General features: G+C 38.6%; 1 protein-coding gene across 4 annotated transcripts in view; it reads left to right on the top strand.

Annotated features, from left to right (window-relative positions):
• The window catches only part of LOC130563861 (A disintegrin and metalloproteinase with thrombospondin motifs 2-like), a 117073-nt gene that overhangs the window by 38460 nt on the left and 53239 nt on the right, over nucleotides 1-25374 (top strand). For all 4 annotated transcript variants that reach the window (XR_008964169.1, XM_057349648.1, XM_057349647.1 and 1 more), the window contains exon 3: nucleotides 7496-7667. Coding sequence is in view for 3 of the 4 variants with exons in the window: in XM_057349648.1 (XP_057205631.1) it covers nucleotides 7496-7667 (172 nt within the window). In the remaining variant the exon portion in view is untranslated. The remainder of the gene's footprint in view (nucleotides 1-7495; nucleotides 7668-25374) is intronic.

Here is a 25374-nt window from a genome sequence, read left to right as displayed (position 1 = left end):
ACAAAGTGAGAGGGCTGCTATGTTTAGTGGGGGGGGGGCAGGGTTTAGGGGTTTAGAATGTGCTGGTGTCCCGGAATTTCATTCTACCTGTAAGATTATCCTACCAGGCATGCGCACATCAATGTTACGTCATNAAGGAAACGAGATGGCGGGAACAGAGATGAGACACTGGGAAAACACATGAGAGGTAAAAACATAAACATCTCATGGCCTTCCCACATAAAACCCAAGAACTCTGCCCCGATCCCACCACACGACTAGAATTTCATAAACAAGACGGTGGGACCGTGACAATTCATAATCTGGGTTTAAGGTTGTTATGGAACTTGTCATAGCGACATGCCTCTAACCGCAGCCTCCCCACTGCTCAAAGTTACAGCTGGTCTTTTTTAGGTCCCGCTCACCTTGAAATCCATAGGCGGTGCCATGGAAACCATCTTCAAAACCATTTGACACCTTGCGCAAATGCTAAGTGTCTATTTCATTAAGCGGGAACATGTTTCTATCAAACCGGGTATCAAGTGAGCAGCTGTTGCGATTTAATCCGCAGGTATATTCGTGGAATAACAGTTTATGTCACAAAGCTAATTTATGTGCTTACTGCATGCTGTACTTGTATTTGTCACAGGTAGTATGGTGTGTCGGTGTGGAATTTGAGAATGATTGTTTAACAACATCCACAGCTGCGGTGCAGGAAAAACGACATGATTTTCAGTTATGTAAGAGTTATGCAGATTTAACGGTGGTTATTGCAAAAACACTTTTGATGTACAGAATGAAAGGAGTAAGCATCTTGTGTTTCGTATATTGTCATGCTACAGAACCAGAGTCGGAGCCAGGGTGCACAAAGTGAGAGGGCTGCTATGTTTAGTGGGGGGGGGGCAGGGTTTAGGGGTTTAGAATGTGCTGGTGTCCCGGAATTTCATTCTACCTGTAAGATTATCCTACCAGGCATGCGCACATCAATGTTACGTCATTTTCTTGCGCTATAAAATCATCCTAGCCTACTTGTTTATTTTATACTGCTACGGGAATCTGATTGTGTATTTTCATTGTTAAATCATTCTAGGCCTACATATTTATTTAGTACTGGTAGTACAATTATAGGGTGTTGCGCTGTAAATTAATCATGTTTCTTTTATGCTGGTAGGATAATCTGAAAGGGTATTTACGATGTAAAATCATCCTACCTGTTTATTTCGTCGATGTGGTTTAGATTATAGCCTAAATTTTGCCCTGCGGTAGGAAAATCTGACAGGTTGGACAATTCGAGGTTGAGACACGGCACAGGCTGAGGTCTCGCTCTGTTCTGTTGTAGTGTGCGGCTCTTCTGGTGTTAAGAAGCGGCACTCCGCCATGCCCCAGTTTTCTTCTCAAGGTTAAGTTTTAACAATTTACTTTTTTATCAGAGATAATCGCGGAAAACCTGATCTAGGCCTATATGCAACGTGTTAGGCTAACCAAATCACACTTGTAAAAGCGGCACATTCGCACATAACGAGTGCGCGAAGAAATCCATGTCCGCGCACGTCAGCCGCGCACTGCCTTTTTCATTGAGAGCCAGACATTTTTAACTATAACACAATAAAAAATCTAGTTAAATCCTGCCTATGGGTGCGCAATACCTGCGAGTTGTAGATACAAAGCTTTTCATCCAGTGCGCGCTGCCGTTTTGAAGTTTAACAATTCTAAATGTCTATTTCGAGGACAGCATTTCATATTTCGCATAGCTTTTTCAAAGCTAATAAATTGAACTGAACTAAAAGACATGAAAGACACTGTATGAAAGACACTGAAACTGAAAGGCTATTTTTTTAAATACTTTTTTTCAACTTGGAGGAGAGCAAATGTTGTATGACGTTTTGACAAAAAGAACTGGAAATACACCGATCATAGCCTACATAAATTCAGCGGAAGTTAATAAATGAAGATTACTAATTTAGACGCATATATAGAAAAAAATATATAGAAAAATGTCAAAAGCAGGCTTTAAAGAAAAAGTGACAGAAAAAGTATACAGGGGACTGTTCCCCAGTAGAGCTTTATGTCTAAGAAAACAATCGCATCAATATAACAACACTAAAGAGCGAGCTCTTGCTTTCTAATAGACAGCCTGTATCTCCACTTGTCACCGTCTGCATAATAATGCCCGTTTCTTGTTAAGCAATGAATAGGCTAGAGAAACTTTGCCGCTGGACGCAAGCAGCCCTTTAGCTTGTGTTTTTAACAACACATGAAAGTACAGCACAAGACAATGTCTTTAAAATCTGTTAACAAATAAATAAATTATTTTTTACCCTCTGCGCTTGTTGTTATAAATAATAAATATAAACCAAATTCATTCTCCAAATGTTTTTTAAATGATTTCGTATTTTATCATTTTAAAAAGTGAGGGGGCACAGTGACTGAAGTGGCCGGGCCATGCCCCCTAGTTCCCCCTCGTGGCGCCGACTCTGTACAGAACAATGTTGCCTCTTTGCAATGTGTTACAAGCTTGTCGTGTTGTTCTAGGATGGGATCTTCCAGGTAACTGGGGTGTGGCCTTCTCTCCGACCCACCGAGAGGCTTCTGTGGCTTTCTTTATAAATCGCTGTGCCCCATCCGTTGAACTCGGAAAAGCGAGTGAACAGAGAATACTCGTGACGAGCAGCCATTTTAGCCCTCTGTGTGTTTCTACCTGTCTCCTATATCCTGTCTTGGAAGTGAACACAGTGTTCTTTCGGCTCCGGCAGGCCTTTAATGTTTTATTCAGCTTCTCCTCTGAGAGCTGAAGGGACAGTGCAGACTTGTCCGGTTCCCCTCGCCTCTCCCTTCAGCGATCGATACGTCCGTGTCTCAGAGCCCCTCGCGTCATCTTTTCTCCTGAGCTGCGCACTCCAGGCTTCCTCTGTTTGGTATTCCAGAGCAGGTGTAGATCCATCAGCGAGACCTGGAGATGAACCAAGAGCCTTCTCAGACGCGTTGGCAACTTTTGAACTCTTTTTGCTTGCTGGTTTGTCTCTCTGAACTGTGGTTCTGTGAGCTGTAAATAATAGGATGATAAACCTGATTTATGATGTAAATACATTAAATCACAGTCAGATGGTGTGTAGGCATTCATTATTGAGCCTCAGTCATAACTCAGGACGATGACAGACTCGTAATTGTTTGCGTATGTTCCTCTAGCCGTATTTAATCCTTAATTTTTATGGATAGGTTATTGTAAGTCTGTATGTTTTGTTAGCTGTTAAAATTATAGACCATGATTTATTATAGAAAAATAATATTTGTATACTTTTATTTAAAGGATCAATGTGGAGATTTTAGCTGCATGTAGTGGTGATGTTGCGAATTGCAACCAACGCCTCACTCCAGCCATTCCCCCTCTCTTTTGAAACACTATGGCAACTGACACAGGACAAACATGTTGTCACGTCTTCAATTCTTTGCAGAAGGAGATAGCATATTTACAAAACGCGCTCTGTATATCAATACAATAATATTGTACAAATTCGTACGAATTAGCCACCTTGTGATATAGTTACGAATTCCCGTGAGTTTGTGTTGAAAGTTAGATTGTCTCACTTTGTCAGATGTTTAGCCCTTGCCTTAAGTGCAAAGACATTGATATTATAAACAGAATTAATTTTTACATATGCACGGAGACGCCCTTACCTGTATACGTAAAACATTTATATCATTTGGGAGCCTGAAACCGGGTCCTAGTATCAGTGTTGGGTGTAACAAGTTACTAAGTAATTAGTTACTGTAATTTAATTACTTTTCCCTTGTAAAAGTAAAGTAAGGGATTACGCTTATTCTTTCTGTAATTTAATTACAGTTACTTTTGATGTAATTAAACTAAATACTTTGTGTAATATATATGTGTGTAATAGTGGAATTGCCATCAAAATACAAAGTCTAACTTTAAAATCTGTGCTTTAATGTATAATTCTCACATTTGTAATACTTTGGTCAGTTAATAAGAGTACTTTATGTAGTTTAATATTATTTATTTGAATGAATTAAAAGAGCCTTTTCATGTCTATCCTTGAATCACTTAACTAATCAAGGTTTATATAGGATATAGAAAGTAATTAGTAATAAGTAACTAAATACTTTTTGGAGAGAGTAATTTGTACCGTAATCTAATTACATTTTGAGAGTAACTTACCCAACACTGCCTAGAATGGATCATTTTGAAAACGGCACCCTTGCGTTTTCGTGTGTGCAGTCGATCGGCATTTTTTCTGAAACGATGATGTCATCACCCCAGCGTGCACAGCTGCAATACTCCAAATCTTCTTTGTTTTAAGTGTGTCTCTGTGGCAGAATTACAGCGCCACATACTGATTTGGCGTGTATACTACATTGTTTTGAGGTGGTTTAGCGGTTTCGTGTGTACACAGATATTTCTTGAGACAAGGCCGTGAAAAGGAAAAAAAAGATCGGATCGGGATCGTGTGGATGTGGCCTAAAAGTTGAACTAATAGGTTTGTAAAGTAATAGCACAGCATACTGTATATTATGCAATGCCCATATAAGTTTATGCATAGAGCTTCACACATTTTTTACACATTTTTCTTATTATAACCACATCTGATTTCTTGCAGCACCCAGAAGTTCAAGCAGCACTAAAATGATAATGCTCACCAGCAGATTATTCAACCGTCCCTGTCTAAGGTGTCAGAATAGTGAGCACAGAATGACAACATGCATGTGGAACAAGCCCGAGGCATGACTGTATGATTGTGTGCGAGCGAGCGGGCACGATTTCCCCTACGAGCGCTGCATGGATCCAGTCAGGGGAACTGGTAATTACCAGTCGTCTAAACAGACAGATGGAATTAAGGAGAGTGACTGGCAATTTTCTGAGCGCTTGTTTTGGAGCGCAGAGCTGGAGAGTTCAGGAGTGAGAGAGGAAGATTACCTGACATCGCACGTTAGCGCCTCTGCTTGACGTTTTTATCTCTCACTCTCCTGTCACCAGCATCTGGAGCTACTCTTTCACCTTCCTGACAGGATACATCTTGCCCTCTGGCCTTCTTCCTTCTACGTTCCGTCATGTTTTTTTCCTGGTTTTCTGTCTTTCCTTCTCCCTCTCTCATGGAGAAGAAGGTCATTCAGGGTAGATGCCCTTCTGAGATGGCTTACATAACTCAGCCTGACATATGGATGGTTTACTGTTTTTGCGCAGCAAACTCCAACTGTGCTCAGCTTGTGGGGTGACGGCTCCTGGCTAAGCCTCCTTTCGGTGTGAATCATGTCAAGAACGCATCATTTTCAGCGACCCATATGAAAGCTGTGGCCACCGTGTACTTATTCTAAACCAACAATGGTGCCTGGGTGGTTTGCACATACTGTATGTCCATTTAGGGAAAGCGGCTCGTGTTTTGTGGTGGTAGGGTTGGTTGTCGTGCGATGTCTGATTGTGAGTTTTGTAAGCTGAATTCACCAACCAAATCTATTTTTCCGAACTAAAATAATTATTGGTATAATGAATGATGAATGATACATTATGCTGTCAAACAAACTGAAGTGTATTGATATGTCACCCAGTCTGTGAAAACACAGCCATGTCACCTTCTTGTCATTTCACTTCATGTCACCTTTATGACTTTCTTTCTTCCGCAGAACACAAAAGAAGATATTTTGAAGAACGTTGGTAACTGAACAGCACTGTACCCCATTCACTTCTATTGGATGGACACAAAACCAATGCAAGTGAATGTGGTCCAGTTGTCATAATTTATATCTTCTTTGATATGTGTTCTGCAGAAGAAAGGAAGTCATACAGGTTTGAAATGACAAGAGGGTGAGTAAATGATGACAGAATTTTTATTTTTGGGTGAACAATCACTTTAATGGTTAAAATCAAACTTAGATGCCGGCTATCTCATAATTACATTTTGAGACTTTTACTTTACATTTACTAGCCTGGTTTTTCACAGACGGGGTCACATAAATTTGCGAAATTTTCAGTTCTGTGGTCGGAATTTGAATGAACTTCTTGCATTAAATATATTAAAAATATTACAAATGCACAATTCAAAAAGGAGTTTTTACAAAAAGTACAATAAATGTATACAATGCAAAATGTATTTTATAAATATATCTGGGTCAATGACATATAACGACCACTTATTATGTTGTGCGACCATTAATATCAATAATTGTATTAAATTAAAAATAAAATAAATAGATTTTTTGTGGCTGAAATATGAATCTCTGATACAGTATTTTTAAAACATTTATATTAGTTTTATGCTTTTTTTTAAAAAAGTTTGTTAATTTAAGAAGACAAAATTATAGAACAAAAATATGAGATGATTACCAAAACTTAAAGAAATGCAAATACTTTGTTTCTAAACACTTGAAAGATTTGTTAAATAATTTTTTAGCATGTCAAGGAAATGAATTTATTTTAAGATAAATCATGGTTGCACCACATGCCTTTTTTTAAGGCTATGGCCAGTTCCTAAATGAAAACACCAAAATCACTTAATTTAAAATTTTAATCTGCATTTATGTGTACACCACATTGTTTGAATAATGGCAATAGATATTATTTATTTATTTATTTATATTTTAATATTGACATGTCGAAAATCCTTACATATGTCATTGACCCATACATGCACACTATATAAATTATATTAATTTGATTGGTGGTGCACAGCTCAGATTAATAGTAAATGACAGCGGCTGCATTTGTCAGCACAATCCATGACTGCGTACCTGTAGCGTCTCACAGTAGTACACACTGCAGACATCTGCACTAGTACTCCAGCCAAAGAAAAGGCAGACGAACCGTCTCTTTTGGGAATCATTGTAGCATATCACTCTCTAGGGGTGCTTCACAAATCCAGTTTCTATAACCTTGGTGTGCCACAGCTGATTCAGAGCCAGATTTGTTATTAATCCGGCATGAGACCAAAATTGAGATTTGACTGACTTGGGGTGGATAGCAGAGGGAGTAATGTGTCTCAGAGCAGGTGAAACGGGGCCTAAGGGTACACTAAACCTTTTAAAGTCTAAAAGCTGGAAAGAGGATTTCAGAACTGTGTGTTAACGTTTGCCCAGAGGAGAGTTCTCCTTTGTGCAGGAGCCGTATTAGGAATGGGAAGGTGCTAAAATGGAAATTGTGGAGTGAAATTGCATAGAAACAAGATTGAATGCGCACACACGTGCGCTCACACGCAGGAACAGAGTGGCCAAATTATTGTATTGGCATACAAAGTGAAGCTTGTTCCCTTTTGGCCATGTGACCTTTTCCTTATTGAATTCAGTGTGATATCATTGTTTTGTTGTTGGTTGGTATTTATTTATGTAGTACCAGTCACGAGTTTGAACATGCATGTTGCATATATATTAAATATCTGTAGTATGCATTGCAAATGGCACAGATGCCATTGTTTATCAAAAGACGTCTGGAATGAATCAGATATTAGCTTAACGAACACCTTTGTTTATCCTTTAGTACATTTGACTCACTGTATTTTTCTTGATCTTACAGGCGGGGATGATCAGAACCGAGCAGGAGGAGTTTTTCATCGAGCCGGTGGAAACAGGACATCACGTGATTGAGCAGGAGAAGGACATTGGTGGACGTTCTCACATTGTGTACCGGACGGCTGCTGTGAAGAAGCCTCCTGTTAGCCCGCTAGCCGCAGACTTCCACTCCAGAGGTCAGTCCTGTTCAGCTGCCTTCACTTCTGGCATATAACTCACAGGTCCTGTTCATCCTTCTTGTCAAGAAAGCAATATGTCACTCTTAGTGCGATTTCAGATTGGGCTCGTTTGCTGCGGTCCGAACTTGTTCCCGGCGCCCCCCGCAGCGTTTGATTCTGTCGAACCCTGGTGCGTTTGCGTTCGTCTTACGTCATCAAAAATGTGCACGGCGCATGACAGAATTTGTGTTTTTATTCATTTGGTGCTATTATGCGTAGCAGAGTAAATGACATATGGGTTTACTGTATGCGCGTTGCATGCAGACGGCTTTCTGCTGCTTGCAAACAGACTATTTTGAGGAAACAGTGAAGGCCACCATTGACTACCCCAGTAGAAATAATTACAATGGTAGTCAAAAGTGCCCCAGAACGGTTTGCTTTTCTACATTCTTCAAAATATCTTCTTTTGAGTCCAACAGAACAAAGAAATTTATAAAACAAGTATTTCTACTATTGTAGTCAATGGTGTCCAAGAACTGTTTGGTTACAAGCATTCTTCCAAATATCTTTCTCTGTGTTCATCAGAACAAATACATTTATACAGATTTGGAACAACTTGAGGGTGAGTAAATGATGACTGAATTTTCATTTTTGAGTGAACTATTTCTTTAAGGCTTATTAAACAGTTTGATCAGTCAAACTATTGTGCAGTACGTTGTAGTAAATTCATATTTATCCTTGTTAGTCACCATTACAAAGAAGGCACCAGATAAACTATTAAATGATGAACCGGGTTACTCACTTCATCAGATTCATCAGTGTTATCATTTATTCAAAACATGGCCTCAACGGATGCCTTTGGCAACTGCCTGCAGCGATTTATCTTCAATGCACACTTCAATTAGTTCATACGGTGGGTTGACAGAGCGAGAATCTGCCAAAAAAACAAGGCGTTTTTATTTCAATTTTAGCAGATTTTGGGAGCATTTGTAAAATGTAGCAGCAAGTTAAAATCCAGACAGTTTTCCTATTCAATCTGACCAGTGTACTAACATTTACTGTCAGTGTGATTACAACTAATGGTTCCCATGGTAGACATGCTTAGTTAACCCAAAGAGTCAATCGAGGCCTCTGGTCTCACAGAGACAGAACATACAACATGTTGGTTGTATCTGTTTTTATCGTACTATTGGTTTTAATTTTTGTGAAGCACTTTGGGCAAAACTTTGCATTTAATGTGGTATATAAATAATTGAAGTTGAAGTTGATAGCAGTTTGGATTTGACTGTGGGGAGTCCAACATTCTCATACTGGATTTAATAAACCACTGTGTTAGAAAGATAGAGTGAGTTCTCTTCCTAAATGAATCGATTGAAAAGAAATGTGGGCTATGAAATCAGAGAATTTACTCACCCTCTAGTTGTTCTAAAACGGGACACATTTTTTGTTATTCTTAACACAAAATAGATATTTTGAAGAACATGGGAAACTAAACAGTTCTGGGGCACCCTTGACTACTATACTAGTTGTTTCCCTACTATGGAATTTAATAGTGCCCCAGAACTGTTTGGATACAAACATTCTTCTAAATATCTCTTTTTGTGTTTAGGGGAACAACTAAATTTAGATTATTTTGAATAATATTTAATTTAGACAACTATAGGGGGTGAGTAAATGAGCACAGAATTTTCATTTTTCACTCTTCCTTTAAGTTTGCTCAACATTCTTCAGTTAAAAAAGTTCAATCTGCTTGGAAGGTAAATAACCATTTAGTTCTACCAGTAGGACAATTCGAATATGGCTAGTTATTTGGTACCAAAGTGTACCAGATATCTCAATGTCTATTTGAAAGGTGTTTTTTAAATCACTATAGGAACCTAGGAGAACCATTTTTCATGTTTCCACTAAGAACATTTTAACATCCGAAGAATTCTGTTGCGCAAAAGGTTCTTTGTAGTGGACAAGTTTCTTTAGACTACAACAATGTATGAAGTAAATGGTTCTTTGGGGAACCAAAAATGGTTCTTTTATGGCATCGCTATGAGGAACCTTTTGTAGCTTTAAAAAATGCATGTAGGAAAATGATTGTGACCTGATATCTAATATAAATTATTAATGATTGATTGTTTAAAACAGTTTGGAGAATTGTGTAATATTTTGTTATATTAATATGCTAAGATGACTAGGAAAGCCATTTGAAGGCTTATTTTCTGAGAAGTGTAAACAGTCTGCCTTTGTGTTGCTTTCAAAACATCCCGATACATAGAAACAAAACAAAAGTTTGGAACTGGACTGTTAGCAAACATTACACATACAGTATTTGAACAATTTAGGAAACATAAATTTGCACTTTTAGATCCCTTGTTTTTGCATTTACTTCTGTATTTGAGATTGCTGTCGTATTTCGATATTTAAGCATGCCATTGAATGTTTGGAGTGACATTTTGCAGCTCTTATAAACAGCTGTTCTAGGCGAGATGTTGTTAGCTCCATGTGGTCATGTACCTATTCAGAAGCAAGAAAAATCAATTCAAAACCTTTCCTCCTTTGCTTTCTGTGTGCACGAAGCTTAGTCAGGTTTCGGCTGTATTTTCTCCTATGTGAATGTGTTAAGGTAAAGCTGCGGACCTACTCAACCCTATTTGAAATGTTACATACAAATAAATCTGCAATGTAAACCCTCTGAAATAAGTGACATGACATTGATTTGTGATATGTTCTTTTCTGCAATGTAAGTTCAAAATTGTGTTATCAGGATTATGCTATGGGACGTTACCTGTTCATTTTGGTAAAAAATACTTGAGCAAAATGTGAAATGCATTTATACTAAAGTTCATTCATATAAATCGTCTTTTTTTAACATAGTCACCTGTCTATGGGCTTTTGTTCAGTTCAGATAAGCAGATAAAAGTGATGCTTTCTGTCAGCCCGAAACAGCAGGCACAGCCAGTGAGTGATTTTTGTTTTACAGATTTTCAGAAATAACATTTGGTTGCTTTTCATAGGAGTGTCAGCCATATGGGGGAGAAGAACTGTTGCACATGATGCAAATAAACAATTATGAAACTAATTTTTGTTTCTTCATAATAACCCATTTACGGGAGCTGTTTGGTAAAACATTTAAATCAAAGCAAAGAGATAAATAACTTTGATTATAAAACTGCGGAAAAAATTAAGAGACCATGACAAATTTTCATTTAATCCGTATTTCTTGATGTATTGTGGCCATTCCAGTGCAGTGTCTGTTGAATTTCAAAATCAAACCTCAGGAGTGACATAAAGTCATCCAACAGCAATGTGACAGACTGACGGCATGACAAGACACATGAAAACTGTGATACAAATCAAGGTTATCATATATATATATATTTTTCCTAAATACATGTACAAATATTACTGTTGTATTGCTTAAAAGTGAATATGAACTTGTTTTCTTTGCACTCTTTGAGGTCTGAAAAAATACAGAGCATCTTTTCTGGTATTTTGACCTGTTTCTCCAGTTTTAATTTTCTGCAAATAGAAGCAATATTTTTAATTGAAATTCAGAAGAAATATTGTTAGTAGTTTACAGAATTAAACAAAAATGATCATTTTACCTAAACATATACCTACAATTAGTAAATTCAGAAAAAAAATGCAAATGGTATTTGAAATGGTCTCTTGATTTTTTCCACTGCAGTATATATATTAAATAAATTAACCTCGCTTGCTGGGTAATAGTGGGTAAAACATGTTTTACTTGTTTTCTTTTTGTTGTTTTTGTTACTTGTTTACATGTTTTTTACATGAATGCTTCAAATTATTATTAATTGTATAGTGTTATATAGCTTGTTCTTAACAACACGATAAAACTATAAGCATTGGCTTTTATCACAATTGAGTGATTTTTGCTGAATGTAAGCGAGCCACTTGTTGTATAAGTGCATGTATCCTTCTTCGGCTGTGTCTCTTTGACCAGAGATCAATAGGACGTTTTGATAAACACTAGAGACGATTATTGAATACATATGAAGAGTTTGGTTCCAAAATGATATGACTCCATTTTTAATTTTAGTTTTTTATTATCTTATCATGTTTTTATTGTGTTTTATTGCATTAGTTAGCTGTATTTTTTAGTTATAATGGCTTAAATCAAAACAAACCAACTGCAGTTTGATTTATATTAATTGGAATGCACAATAAAAAAACTTGATTTTTGAACAGTGTTTTTGGAGTTATCTCTTTTTGGAACCAAACTCTTCATACAGTATGTGAATGCAATCAAATAGAAAGTTAAAATATATATATCTGTGTCTAGGGCAGGGCAGGGACCCCTTAGATGAGAGATGCATGGAGCAGGGACCCCCTAATACTAAATGTGTAAACAGAGCTATTTAAATAATTGTCACAGCAATATTATGTTAAGACATTACATTAGGTCTATTATATTATTTTTGCACATAGGCTAAATACTTTTCTGTGTATTATTTTTGTTTTTAATATAGATTGCTTGATTATTTTAAGGGTCCGCATGCATGCAGGTTAAAATTGCAATGTGCGGGAGCTTCAATGAGTCGGCGCACGTGCGCAGCTTAAAGAGAACATTGGTTGTAATATTTCTGTACCCATGCTTTACATTTTTGACAAAAAGTTGCCTGTGAGTAACGGTAATTAGCGGACCCCCCGGTTGAAGACCCCTGGTCTAGGGGCTTTGGTAATGCGATAATGTGCCACAATCATCCTTTCATATACTTGTGTAATTGCTTAAAGGCCTTGGATATGAGCTTGCTCAAGGAAGAGCTTACCTTTGTACTGACTTAATTTATTCACCTGTCTCTTAGAAAGGCAAAGCGGCCTGTCCTTGGCAACACAATTCTCTGTACTGTGATGTGTGTTTCTCCATTAGATAGATTTATTAGATGTCAGCTCTTTCAGTTGTTGACAGAAATTAGGAAAAGATTGCACGCTCACAATCAGAAGGTTGTAATGTGATTTTCCCCCATGCAGCTCATGAAGTTCATGATGCAAGGCTGCGAGAAGAAGCCACAGATGGTAGCCAGCACGTGCCTGTCGCCAACCCTCTTCTAGTGTGTGTGCTTCATCTAGTGTGAGACACCCTGCAAATCTGCACACTGTACTTCGGAGTTACATTGTCGGAGACTTTGTGATTCTATTTTAAACATGGCAGGTGCACCTGAGAGGGATTGTTCACCCCAAAATCATCATTTACTGATCTTTATGCCATACATTGGAACCTTCTGTTTTGTAGTGTATGCCTGGCCACAGAATGGCTTTAGAGTGATAGTTCACCCAAAAATGAAAACTCTGTCATCATTTCCTCACCCTCTTGTCATTTCAGACCTGTAGGATTTTCTTTCTTCCGCAGAACACAAAATAAGATATTTTGAAGAATGTCGTTTAGTGGCACTTATTGAATTGCAATAGTTTTGTGTCCATACAATAGAAGTGAATGGGTTCCACTGCTGTTACCAACTATCTTCAAAATATCTTGTTTTGTGGAAGAAAGAAAGTCATACAGGTTTGAAATGACAAGAGGGTGAGTAAATGATGACAGAATTTTCCTCACTTTCAGTAAAGCGGTGCTTATATAATATAAAGTTGGTGGGACCAAAAACTTGTCATTCCACTTTAAAAGTCCGATTGATCACGCAAAGTTCAATCAATTGCGACCTTTAGCGCCAGGGCGATCACGCGCTGTTCTCTGGTATGAGAGGCATCGTAACTTTCTGCCGCCTGTGCTGTATTGTGTAGCCGTGCATTGAGCGCATCCTGCAGCGTATGTTGAATATGGGGGATTATGAAGGTCTATTCTGAGCGATGGCGCCTGACACCAGAGCCACCAATATTAAGGGAATAAAAGAAGCTGTGCAGGGGAAAATGAGTTTTCATAGCAGTGTTTGGCAGCAGGATCTAGACAGTTCTTAGCGAGCTGTAGACAGGTGTTGATGCTTGTTAGTGACACCTGCTTTTCTTCTCATCCCTTTTCTAGAGTGTAACGGTATGTGCGATGTTGAATGTTTGTCTTTTTGTGTAACAACCTACAGTAAGGATAACAACGTATTGAGCCGCAGATCCTATTGTGTGTGCATTGTAACACAAGCACAATCGCTGTCTCCGGATGCACGCGCATAGTTGCCTCCCTGTTGCTTGGTGAGCTGTAGCACGCACCGATGAAGTGCTTGGGCGAGTCTGGATGGCGTGGGAAGCAACGCTTGGTAGGTGGTCGTGCTGCACTCTGCTGTGAAAAAGCGGAGATTTTCATGGCCAGACGGTCACGTGACGCAGAAAGAACCTTACTGCGTGTTGCGTTCATGTTGTGCCGCATTTCTTCTTGCAGATTTTCATACTAGGAGCCATTATCGGTTAACAGATGTTAGAATTTGCATCAGTTGAATGGAAAAAATCCTACAATGGCAGTCAATGATGTCCCAGAAATCACATTTGCTAACATTTTTCCAAATATCTTTTTTGTGTTCAACAGAACAAATAAATTTATACTGGTTTGGAACAACTTGGGGGAGAGTAACTCATGACAGAAAATTCATTTTTGGGTGGAGTATCCCTTGGCTGTGGCTGTGTACTGTAAAAATGTTTAATATTGTTCATTATTACAGTGATTTAATACACTTTTTATGGCCTTTAAATTTCCAAAAAAGTACATTTTTAAATTAGTTTCTCATTCAAAGAGAGATGTTTAAAGAGCATCTCTGATTTAAATAATGTTAGGTTAATAATTAAAAATAATGACTGGCATATGCATTGACAGATGGACCCCCACGAGACGTATCCCACAATGCATCACCTGCTTTAACTGTAGTCTCACCCCCAGGACGTTCTGCATTTGAATACAGTTTGTCTGGTGAACGCTGTACTTTTTGTTTTTAATGGATGTGTTGCTTTTGTTCGGCTTGAACTCTGTCTGGGTCCTCATTTGATGGTTAATTTAGTAGACTAGACTGCTGTAAAGAACTTTTCACTTTACGCTGCATGTTTTTCTGGCTGTTTTGTTATTTGTCTGGGAAAAGTAGGTTGCAAGTGGAGCGTCCAACAATCGGTGTAGTAGCACTTAATTGTCACATTGTTAGTCTGTCCATATTGGCAAATCCCTTCTGAGACGATGTGCACCACCCACATGAACAGAATATTAGTGACTCACCGAATCTCATGTGTCATATTTAGACATGTGATTTATGAGTGAGGTGTCTTCATTGTTTCGTATGCTATTATTATGTCAACCCAATTTCCGTATTACTGTTTTCATTGCAATAAGACAGAGGAAAGACAGATTTAAGACATTTTGACTTTGAATAATGTCTTTGATGTTCCCTTCATAATATTTTAGCTTCTGTATGAGTACATGCCTCTACACTTTCCACCACCTCTTTCAGTATTAATTTTTGAACATTTTTATTAATAATGAATACTAAATGACATTATGCTTTCAAATTTTTGTTTGTTTTTGCACAGAGCTTTAATGTACATTCAAGACATGCCATATATAGTGCTAAGTTGGTTTTGTGAGCTACTTTATTTGGCTTTTTTTAGCTCTAAAAACGACTTCTTTGATTATTGACGTTTCAGCAGCAACAACATAAGCGTTATGTTGCCCAAAATTTACTACTGGTAGAACCCTGGAAGAATCGATTACTTTCAAGTAGTTTTAATGTAATTGAATAACTTTAATATACAATAAAATATTAATATAAATTAAATATAAAATAAATTGTTATAATATAACCAAACACAGACCGGAAGTTAAATTTGGGCCAGGCGCGTGCGTCCGATGAAACCGCATATAGTTTTTATCCTTTTAACGAATAGATATGAAAAATAGCAGTCAATATTTAACTATGTACAATATCTATATCTATATTCTATTCTACATATCTGTCATATGTACAGTGCTTAACAAATTCATTAGAACATAGAAACAAAAATATTTTAGGAATCTGTCAAAAATCTTGTTTAAAACTAAAAATTTTATTGTCATTTACTAGGCAAATAACAGACTGAAACAACTAAATAGTCTTCCGGTATTCACATTTTTATACCCAAATTTGAGCCGACACAAACCTTCCATTGGGTGTTGGTCTAATACATCGGTTAAGCACTGTACATGTAAATGTAATCTCTATAAAAATAATTTTGTAACTAATAGCTAACTAGTAACTAAAAAACAACTTGTTAAAAAGGGAAAAACAGCAAAGAAACATCAGAGATCTTTGTAACTGGCCTTCCCCTGTTGCTACTGTTTCTTCAAGCAATCCCACAGGTAACATAAGCAGCCATTTAATCGTGGCTGTAAAGAGAACCACCTACATAGTGGCTGTCCAAGGCCATTACATCATGTCTTGAGAGAACTGCACACTTAATGGACAGATGTGAGGAAGAAGAACAGGTCAAAAAATCAGGTCAAACTTGGTTGTTTTGGTTCAAATGAAACGAGAGGTTTGTATATTACATTGCATTTATTACATACCTTTTTTTTCTAAATGTGTTGTGATGATTGTGCTGTATTAAGTGATAATGAAGTGTAGTAGAAATTCTTCGGTTGTAGTGTATATGTTACACACACACACGCACACCATTATAAATGTTATCTATCCAACTCAATTAATGGTTGTAAACTCTCACACGTGCACAGATGGCACAGATCCTGCAAAATTGGAACTGGAAGCCCGTGAGAAAGCAGCTTCACAAGGAGCAAGATGGTGCCACTTGGGATTAAGTGTTTGGACATTTTTTGCTTTCTCACAAATTTAAAAAAGCATTTTGTGTTTGTAAATCTCAATTAGTTGCCTAAAAATACTCTATTAATAAAATGCTTGCGCTGTAGGAGTGCAAGAACAACTTTATATTTATATTATATATATAAACTTTTTATTTAATTTCTCTATTTTTTTTGGAACTACGTAAGTAACTGTTGGCTTTATTGTATATTAATTATCCTGTTCCATGACATAAGGATGACAAAACGTCGAGAGAATTTTGGTTTCCCATCCAGAAATCCTAATCGAGCTTTACCACAGATGTGCAGAAGGTTGTTTTTAACATCAGCTCTCCTGCACCTGGATGGAAGTTAAACCCCTTCCATCTGTGGACAGTAATATCTGGGTTTGTCTCCGTCTCCCTTGGCAACCCACGCTCATGGTCTGACTCTCTATAGCGACCCTCGAGATCAGGAAATCTCATCAGTCAGTGCTGGCTTTCGTTGGTCAGGAAAAGGAACTGTGAGAACACACACGTGTCCTTTGAACTGCGTCCATGTAAAACAAATGTTTGAGTTGGACTTTTAAGAAGTGGCTGTTTGATTTGAATGCCTTCGCAGATGAGCCACACCCTAAAAGGCGTTTCATGAATTGCTGTTTATTTTTATTCTCTTTAATACAGAGTAGTACTTTCTCTGTGGGAACAGGGCTGACATTTAGGGCGATACGAACCATTTACAGGATCTAATACACCAAATATTGATGTTGGGGTGTATTTATTATGGTTATTTATTTTTTTATTTGTTACCTGCTTTAAGTCAAAAAATGTAACTTTAAAATGTGTTTACTTCCGAACTTGTATTTCATTTATTATTTGTTTACCATTTAAAGGTCCAGTGTTTGAAATTTAGCGGCATCTAATGGCGAGGTTGCAAATTGCAACCAACGGCTCACTCTAAGAACTTCGGTGTCTGACACAGGACAAAGATGTTGTCATGTTTTTGTTTATTTGCAGAAGAAGATAACATATTTACGAAATGTGCTCTGTAGAGCAGTTTGTCCGTTTAGAGCTACTTTATAGAAAAAACAAGGCGAATTCCATGTAAGGAGACCCGCGTGTATGTAGATAGAAATAGCTCATTCTAAGGTAATGAAAACATAACGCTTCATTATGTAAGATCTTTATACACCCCTGAAGACATAGTTATGTATATTATATTGCACTAGATCCTCCAAAAAAATACACAAAGCACCTTTAACGTACAAGACACAAAAACAGATTTTTTAAAATGGTCATCTTTACAAATTTTTCCCGTTATAATGGCAGTAAAAGTACTCTGTACCTTATATAATATGTGGTCCTCTAAAGTCATACACAAGTTTTTTTGTGAAGAATGAAGTGTGATAACAATTTTTATGTATTCCACTGTTACAAAGCTGTTAAATCTCATTCGCATTCTCATATATGTCATAACAAGCCTTAGGCTGACGTTTTATGGAAAGGTCTATGTCATGATCCTGACATGATGGTGACTAAATAATGACAGAAGTTTAGTTTTCGGGTGAGGTGTTGTATAAATGAAGCATCAGATTGGTTCGCGCTGTTTCTCCACAGGTGGTCAGCTGGTGTTCATAGCAGTGTACTATTATTTCATTCCTGCCATTCCCATCCAACAGCTCTGGAAGTGGTTCAATGGATTTGTTTGAACTGGACAGATTACAGGGAAGCACCGCAGGTTTTAGTGGTCTTTTTTATGGGATCTTGACTCCATCTGTTTTGAAAGTCCTAATATTGCAAAAAAACAACACACCCAGTATTCCCAAAGATAGACCCAATAGAACTGAGAACTGGAGAAAGCAACTGGCTGTACGAACACATCCTGCACTGAAATTCTTTCATTTCCGTACTAGAAAGTTGAATCATTTACATCCATTTATTCAGAAGGTTAAGCTTAACACAACTTGAAATAAGCTGTTAGATTCTCATTCTCAAGAAGACTGTGAGAGTGATTCAGGCGAGTGTTGTTCTCAGTGGGTCTGTTATTGAGTTGTCACTCTCAGTGCCACACCACTATCATTATTGGGAGGGGGGCATTGTGGGAAATAGCAGGGTATGTGTCCGCCTGAGCATCTGGGATAAACATTCCAAAACTGGTGATTCTAGCTGCCACGGTGTCCATGAGAACACGCAAATATTTGTACATGTTTCCACCTTTTGTAGCCGTTTATAGAGATCCTGTTTGTTACTTTTTAAAATGCATGAATTGGAAATAATTGAGCATGACAAAAGAAAACTTGTGAGATTTAAGGGCTTGCCTTTTTTGGGGAAATGGCACACAGATCGAGCACGTCAGAGGTGAATTGGATAATGCACATCAGCTGTTCAGAGTTAGATGTGCGGTGTATTTATCGTGGCTCTGGTTTGAGCGTACACCATCACAATCTTGGCACTCATGTTTGACACGTCTCTTTTTCGGCCCTCTTTTCACTCTCCCACCTTTGTGTTTCATTATGCGATACATATGTCACATTTTTCATTGAATTTCCGGGAACATGGCTATTTTCATAGACATTCACATGGCCTTTAATTAGAGATGCTCCGGGGTAATTGAACGCCCAAATGACACCCCTGGCCCATTAGAATTCATTAATGTGTTGTGATTAACATTCACAGCGCTCCCTGGAGGCATGAAGTCTGTACATTCAGAGCTGATTACATTTACATTTATGCATTTGGCAGATGCTTTTATCCAAAGCGAATTACATTGCATTATCCTATACATTTGTTTCGAAGTATGTGGGATCAAACCCACGACCTTGGTGTTGCTAGCGCCATGCTCTTACCACTGAGCTACAGGAACGCTGTACAATTGCCAAACCAGTGTGAGCAAAGCAGATGTGAAGTGACACCGTTTCTGCTCCATAACGAAAAGCAAACTAGTGAACTATAAACTGTACTGACTCTGTGTAATTATATGGCAAGAACAGGCCACATCATGACGCTTTGAACTGATGATATAGGGCTGTTCCCTCAGCTCCAGATGGTTCACTTGCTAGGATGATGAAACATGCTAGTTATGAGCATGAGGGATGTTTATGTGGTAGAGGAGGGGAAGAGAATAGAGTTTATAGCAGGGGCGGCACTAGGGGTGGGCTAAGGGGGCTGAAGCCCCAAAGGTTTTCAGTAAAGCCCCGGATATTTTATTACAATGCCGTGTACGAATCACTTAGGGGCCGTTTACGTTTTGCGTCTTTTGTGCGTCTACCCATGGGCAAATGTGAGTGGGTCCTTCTCCGTACAAAAAATGAGAGTGTAAAAATGACACCACTTCTCCAGTAGCTTCTGTGGCATAGTGACAAGTAGTGCTGTCGCTGCATATGAGTGCAAGATCGAATCCACCTTTTGCCGAACTACATTCACATCACATATCAGATCATGCAGTCATTTATTTTCAACAAAATGAGAAAATATTTGAAAATGGTGTTTAATAAAAAGTGTATGGTGAGGTTAAGGGTAGTAGAGAGGTCTTTATTGTCCCAATTAGTTGTCATCTATTTAATCATTTTAATACATATAATCATTTACACTCTCATTATTATTGTATAATGTATAATGTACAACATTACTTGTTTATCTTGCAGTGTCGAAACGGAATGAAGTTTAATTTCGTATGGTCTCTGAATTAGCTCGTTCAATATCAATCTAATTGATGTGGCCAAACAAATTAAAGAAGGCGGGATTTGGTATGGACAGAAGCCAAAGTTAAGGTCCGCTTTAACTGTGAAAGAGCCAGCACGATGTAAGTAGATAAATGTTTAATGTTTGATAACCGTTTTTTCATAGAAATGTTAGGGCCATTCACATGTTGCGTGTAAAAACGCGTGCAAAACGCTGGCTGCGTCGCTTTTTCCCTCTTTCTTTTTTTCAAGTTATTAAAGGGCTTTTTGCCTTTATTTGATAGGACAGTGGAGAACAGACAGGAAAGCTTTGGTCAGAGACAGGGTAGTGGGACCGGCAAAAGACGCTCGAGACAGGAATAGATCTCGGATCAGGCCTCAATTGCACTGGCACTATATGCCGCTCCTTTGGGGTCTGCCGTTACTATTTGAGCATGATTGACGCGCATTAACATTTAAATAACAAACCTGAGTATACAACCGATGTCTTGTAATGCGCAACGCGGTCGCGAACAGACGGAGGTGGCCCGTTAAAAGTTTTTGCATATAGGCCTGACTTGCTAAGCCACTGTATTCGAACACATGTGGAGGTCTCTGGGCTAAGCCCCGGATATCCACTCACCTTAGAACCGCCCTGGTTCATAGTAGCTAAAAAAAGCATTCAATGATTTCAGGTGTGTAGGTGTCAATACTGTTATAGTAGCATTGATTCACGGCAGGTCTGGTGTGTCACCCCTAAATTGACATTAGAAGATGTCCTGTAAGTTATGCATTCATGTGCAGCCGTTACCCATCCAGTGTAACTGAGTGTAATGTAGCTTAAAGGACCATCGTGTAATTTTTAGCGTCATCTAGCGGTGAGGTTGCGAATTGCTCCGCCCCTTCCCTTTCCAAGCACTACGGAGGCTAAGAGAGGTCGCCACATTTCATTTCTTTCCTGAATGAGATAACGTATTTACGAAATGCGTTGCAGCAGTGCTTTAGAAACAACATGGCAACAACATTCCATGCAAGGGGACCCGCGGTGTTTGTAGACAGAAATAGCTCATTCTAAGGTAAGAAAAATATTACGCTTCATTATGAAAGAGATTATACACCTCTGAACACATAGTTATGTATTGAATTTCTGTCCAAAAAATGCACACTGGTCCTTTAAACCAGACCGTGTGTGGTGTGCAGTCTTCTCGATGCATTCTGTTAGAGCTTCAGAGACCTGCGTTTTCTCTGGGCTGTTGATTATTCGATATGCTATGGCACTCTATGTCCACTCTGATCTGCGGTCAGACGGCTTAGTGATTCTGCAGTGCAGTGAGAGCAGACAAGAGTGAAAGATTGACAGTAGTAATGTGATATGAATGTGTGAATACTTACACAACTGCCTGTATTCACTGTATGCATAGCTCTGTAATAGCTAAATGTAATAGCTAATGTGCTTAAACCTGATTAAAAAGGTGATCTCCAGTAATCTGAGCGAGTCGCTGCTACTGTCCTTGAGGCATGGCTAATTGAATGAGCTCTCATCTGATTTATCCTTTCTTTTTTCTTTTTCTTTGACTCAATAGCATGGGGGCTTGACGACCCTGGGAAACCTTGATAATCAAGTAATTGTGAAGAATAAAAAATGTGCAAACATCTCATTTATGTTTTGTACATACAGTGTAGTTTACTGGAAAGCGTATGAATCTTATCTGAGGTGTTTCTCTAGCAATTTGATTTTATGGCGAGCAAGGGGAAACAATGTTATGTATGTACGTATATTATGTATGTATTTGTATACAGCCGTGTAAAATATTAAGAGACCTTTCCAAATTTTCATTTAATCAGGATTTCTAGGTGTATAGCGTTAATCCCAGTTTAGTGTCTGAATTTTAAAAAAATCAAACCTCAGGAGTGACAAAGTCAGCCAACTTGAAAGACTGACAGCATGACAAGACACGTGAAAACTGTGATAAAATTCGAGGTTAATCGCATAAAAAAAATCATTTTTAACTTTTCCCAAATACATATATTACTGTTGAATTGCTTAATGGGGGGATTTAACGCCGTTTCATGCATTTTGACTTCTTTACAAATGTTAAACGTGCTGGCTTCTCATGCTTAACATGGCCAACTTGTCAAAAAACGAGTTGGACGTATTACGTAGTATTTCTGTGCTCCATACACTCCCCCAAGGTTCGTATAGGTTTTGGAAAGTTTTTTTCGAACATGAAAAACCGTTACGTAACTAATTTTCTCAGTCCTTTATTGGGCAATTCTCTGAAAAGCACGCCCACGCATCAACCGACGAGCGATAGGAAGACCCACCTACCATCAAGATTGGCTGCGCTGCGTCAAGATTGGCTGCGCTGTGGGCCTGTGTCACGAGTGGTGAGGGAACAAGGACACAGTACAGAGGACCCAGACGCAGACAGCAGATAACGGGTTAACAAGACATTTAATAAAATATAAATACAAAACAAAGACCCACGTGGGGGCATCAAAACAAAACAGGGGAATCCACAACAGGACAGGACTAAGACTAGATACACCTAACAAGACTAAGATTACATAAACATGACCATAACTACAAATGACTACACTAGACTAGACTGACACAGAACAGGCACTCGACAATGATTCAGCACAGGACAATGAAACAAGAGGACTATATAAAGGGGACTAAATCAAGAAGGGGACAGGTGCGGGACATGAACTAATTAACAAGCAATAACTAGAAGAAAGGGCGGGAACAGAGACGCCACACCGGAGAGAGGGAGTATATGGAATGCCAAAACTGTCTCTCTCCACATAAAACAAGAGGTTCTATCATGGTTCTGCCACTAGGTCAAGAAAAGCAAGACAAGGTGGGACAGAACCATGACAGGCCTGCAGCTGCAGCTCGTTACTCTTGCGATAGTGAGAGAAGTTGTGTGTTTGTTTGTTCACGGCATTTCAGTGATGGATGTTTTATAAACGATGGAAAAACGCTGGATTGGCAGATCGTTTGAAACTGATAAATGGTGCGGTCCCAGCGCTAAAAGATGCCGGACATGATCCCCACGCGGTAAGTCAAACTAAGCCATATGTCTGTGTTTTGTTGGCAATCGGTACGTACGTGCATAATGTAAACAACACAAACTATAGTGAATCAAAACAGTTATGCAGGGATAATGCAATGATGTATTGTGTGCCCGTGAGTTCGTTCCTCCCCCCGCACACCCCCAGGATGTTGTATGTTTTCTGAAATAATTGTACAGCTGTATCTATCTTTTATAAATGTGATCAAACTAAATACTCTTCGAAGAAACAAGGTATGCAATACTACTCTATAGGTACTCAAGATTAATATGAGATTGGCAGAAACTGCCCGTTCAATCGGACCTTTAAAAATAAATATGAACTTGTTTTCTTTGCAGTATTTGAGGTCTGAAAAAATACAGAGCATCTTTTCTGTTATTTCGACCTGTTTCTCCAGTTTTCATTTTCCGGAAATAAATGCAAATAGAAACAATATTTTATTTGAAAATTGGTAGACATGTTGTTAGTAGCTTACAGATTAAAACCTGTCTGTCTGTCTGTCTGTCTGTCTGTCTTTCAGGGCAAGTGAAGGGAAATAAAAACAGTCTAGAAAATGTTTAAAGCGATGAACCGAAACCTCTTCTGGCTTACTGAGTAATTGTGTGCTGGAAAACCATAGGACCTCTTTATTGCAGCCCCACACCTTTGCTGGAGCGAATCTTGTGTTTGCAATACCCAGATCAATTTTACGCCATGTGATGGACATGATTTATTCCCACGAGTCTGAGCTCCTTGTATTGATATTCTCTTCAATTTATTGTTGCACATCCAGGAAGAAATCATCAATTAAAGGTATATTCACCTTTGCCTTTGAAAATGGCATTTTTATTTTGTTGATAAACTGTTCTCTTAAATGTTACATGCGTACTTTAAATTAAAGCCAGTAATGACTATTTACTCTGATGCAAGAGGTGTTAGAGCACTTGGCCAAGCAAAGTACTGTGATATTCTCTTTGGGAGCTGTTATTCTCTTAGAGAGCTTCACAAAAACACAAAGACGCACTGAAGTTGTCAGTCGCTGGAAGCGACTAATGGAGCATAACAGACACCTCACCTCGGTATATCAGCGTTATGAAGAGAACAGAGAGAGGGTTGTCTCCTTTAAGTGTTTTTGGCAGCTTAACTGATAGTAATGAAACATAACAGCCAGCTATAATAACTGTCACTATTACTTAGGGCGCCTCTGAAGGGAATAAGAAACCCAAGCTTATACCCCCGCCTTGTGCTGTACTGTATATTTGCCAATAATTCCCGTCTTAAGTTGCGTGCATGAAAAGAAAAGTCAAACTTTGATGTGAAAATAGTCTAGCGGGTATTGCAAGCTAGTTTTTTAATGTGTCTGTAGGGTGGTCATTTTTCTGTAGCTTAGTTTGTAGAGCATTGCACAAGCAGTGCAAAGGCTGTGGGTTCGATTCCTAGGGAACACACATACTTATAAACAACTTTGGATCAAAGCGTCTGCCAAATGCATTAATACTTAGGGACTGAGAACAGGTTTATTTAAGTGCTTTCTACCCTAGTTAGGTGTCATGACTGCTGATCCTAAACCCCCGAATACTGACAACTTCTAGCTAAAGATGGAGCACACGTGGCCAATGTCTCTCTTTTGAGCTGAGGAAATCCCCAGTTCCATGCATGGCTTACACCAACCGCGCTTCCCCACAATCCAGCTGTTGTTTCTTATGGAAAAGAGAGACTGGAACATGTCTAGTGTTTTGAGTTTGAGTTGTCACGAAGTGCACGGCAAACAATGCAGCAAGTAAATTATGGTCATTTAAATAGATATTACTTCTTATGAATGAACCGTGGATTGTAATTTGTAGCTTAAAATGAAAGATGATTGCATGTTTCGTATCAAACAACGCTGTTTACTTGGTAATAAATCGGCTTGAATGTCGAGAATGTGTTGATGGTGTCCTCTTTTAAAAAGTGCAGGTTTGGCATGTTTGTTGGCATGTGTCTGTACTCCTGAGGTGCCCTGCCCTTGTAGTCTTGCTCATGTTCCAAACCTCTGCCTAATAACTTTGAGCCTGCTGGGCAATAGACTGCTGCGTCTGGCATCAAATGTGGCCAAGATGTGACTTCCAGAAACTTGCAACAATTTCTGCAGATTACAAACCTGTCTTGTTCTCCCTTTCCGTCTTTTCTCTCAGCCTGTTGCTGTGTTGTATAGTACTTAAAGGTCCAGTGTATGGGATTTTGCAGCATCTAGTGGTGAGGTTGCAAACTGCAACCAACTGCTTACTCCACCCCTCCCTTTTGAAGAGTTACGGGGGCTTGCA

The sequence above is a fragment of the Triplophysa rosa genome, linkage group LG13, assembly GCF_024868665.1.
Source record: "Triplophysa rosa linkage group LG13, Trosa_1v2, whole genome shotgun sequence".
Classification (NCBI taxonomy): domain Eukaryota; kingdom Metazoa; phylum Chordata; class Actinopteri; order Cypriniformes; family Nemacheilidae; genus Triplophysa; species Triplophysa rosa.
Note: the sequence above shows the minus strand (reverse complement) of the source record. Positions and strands in the feature narration are given on the sequence as shown.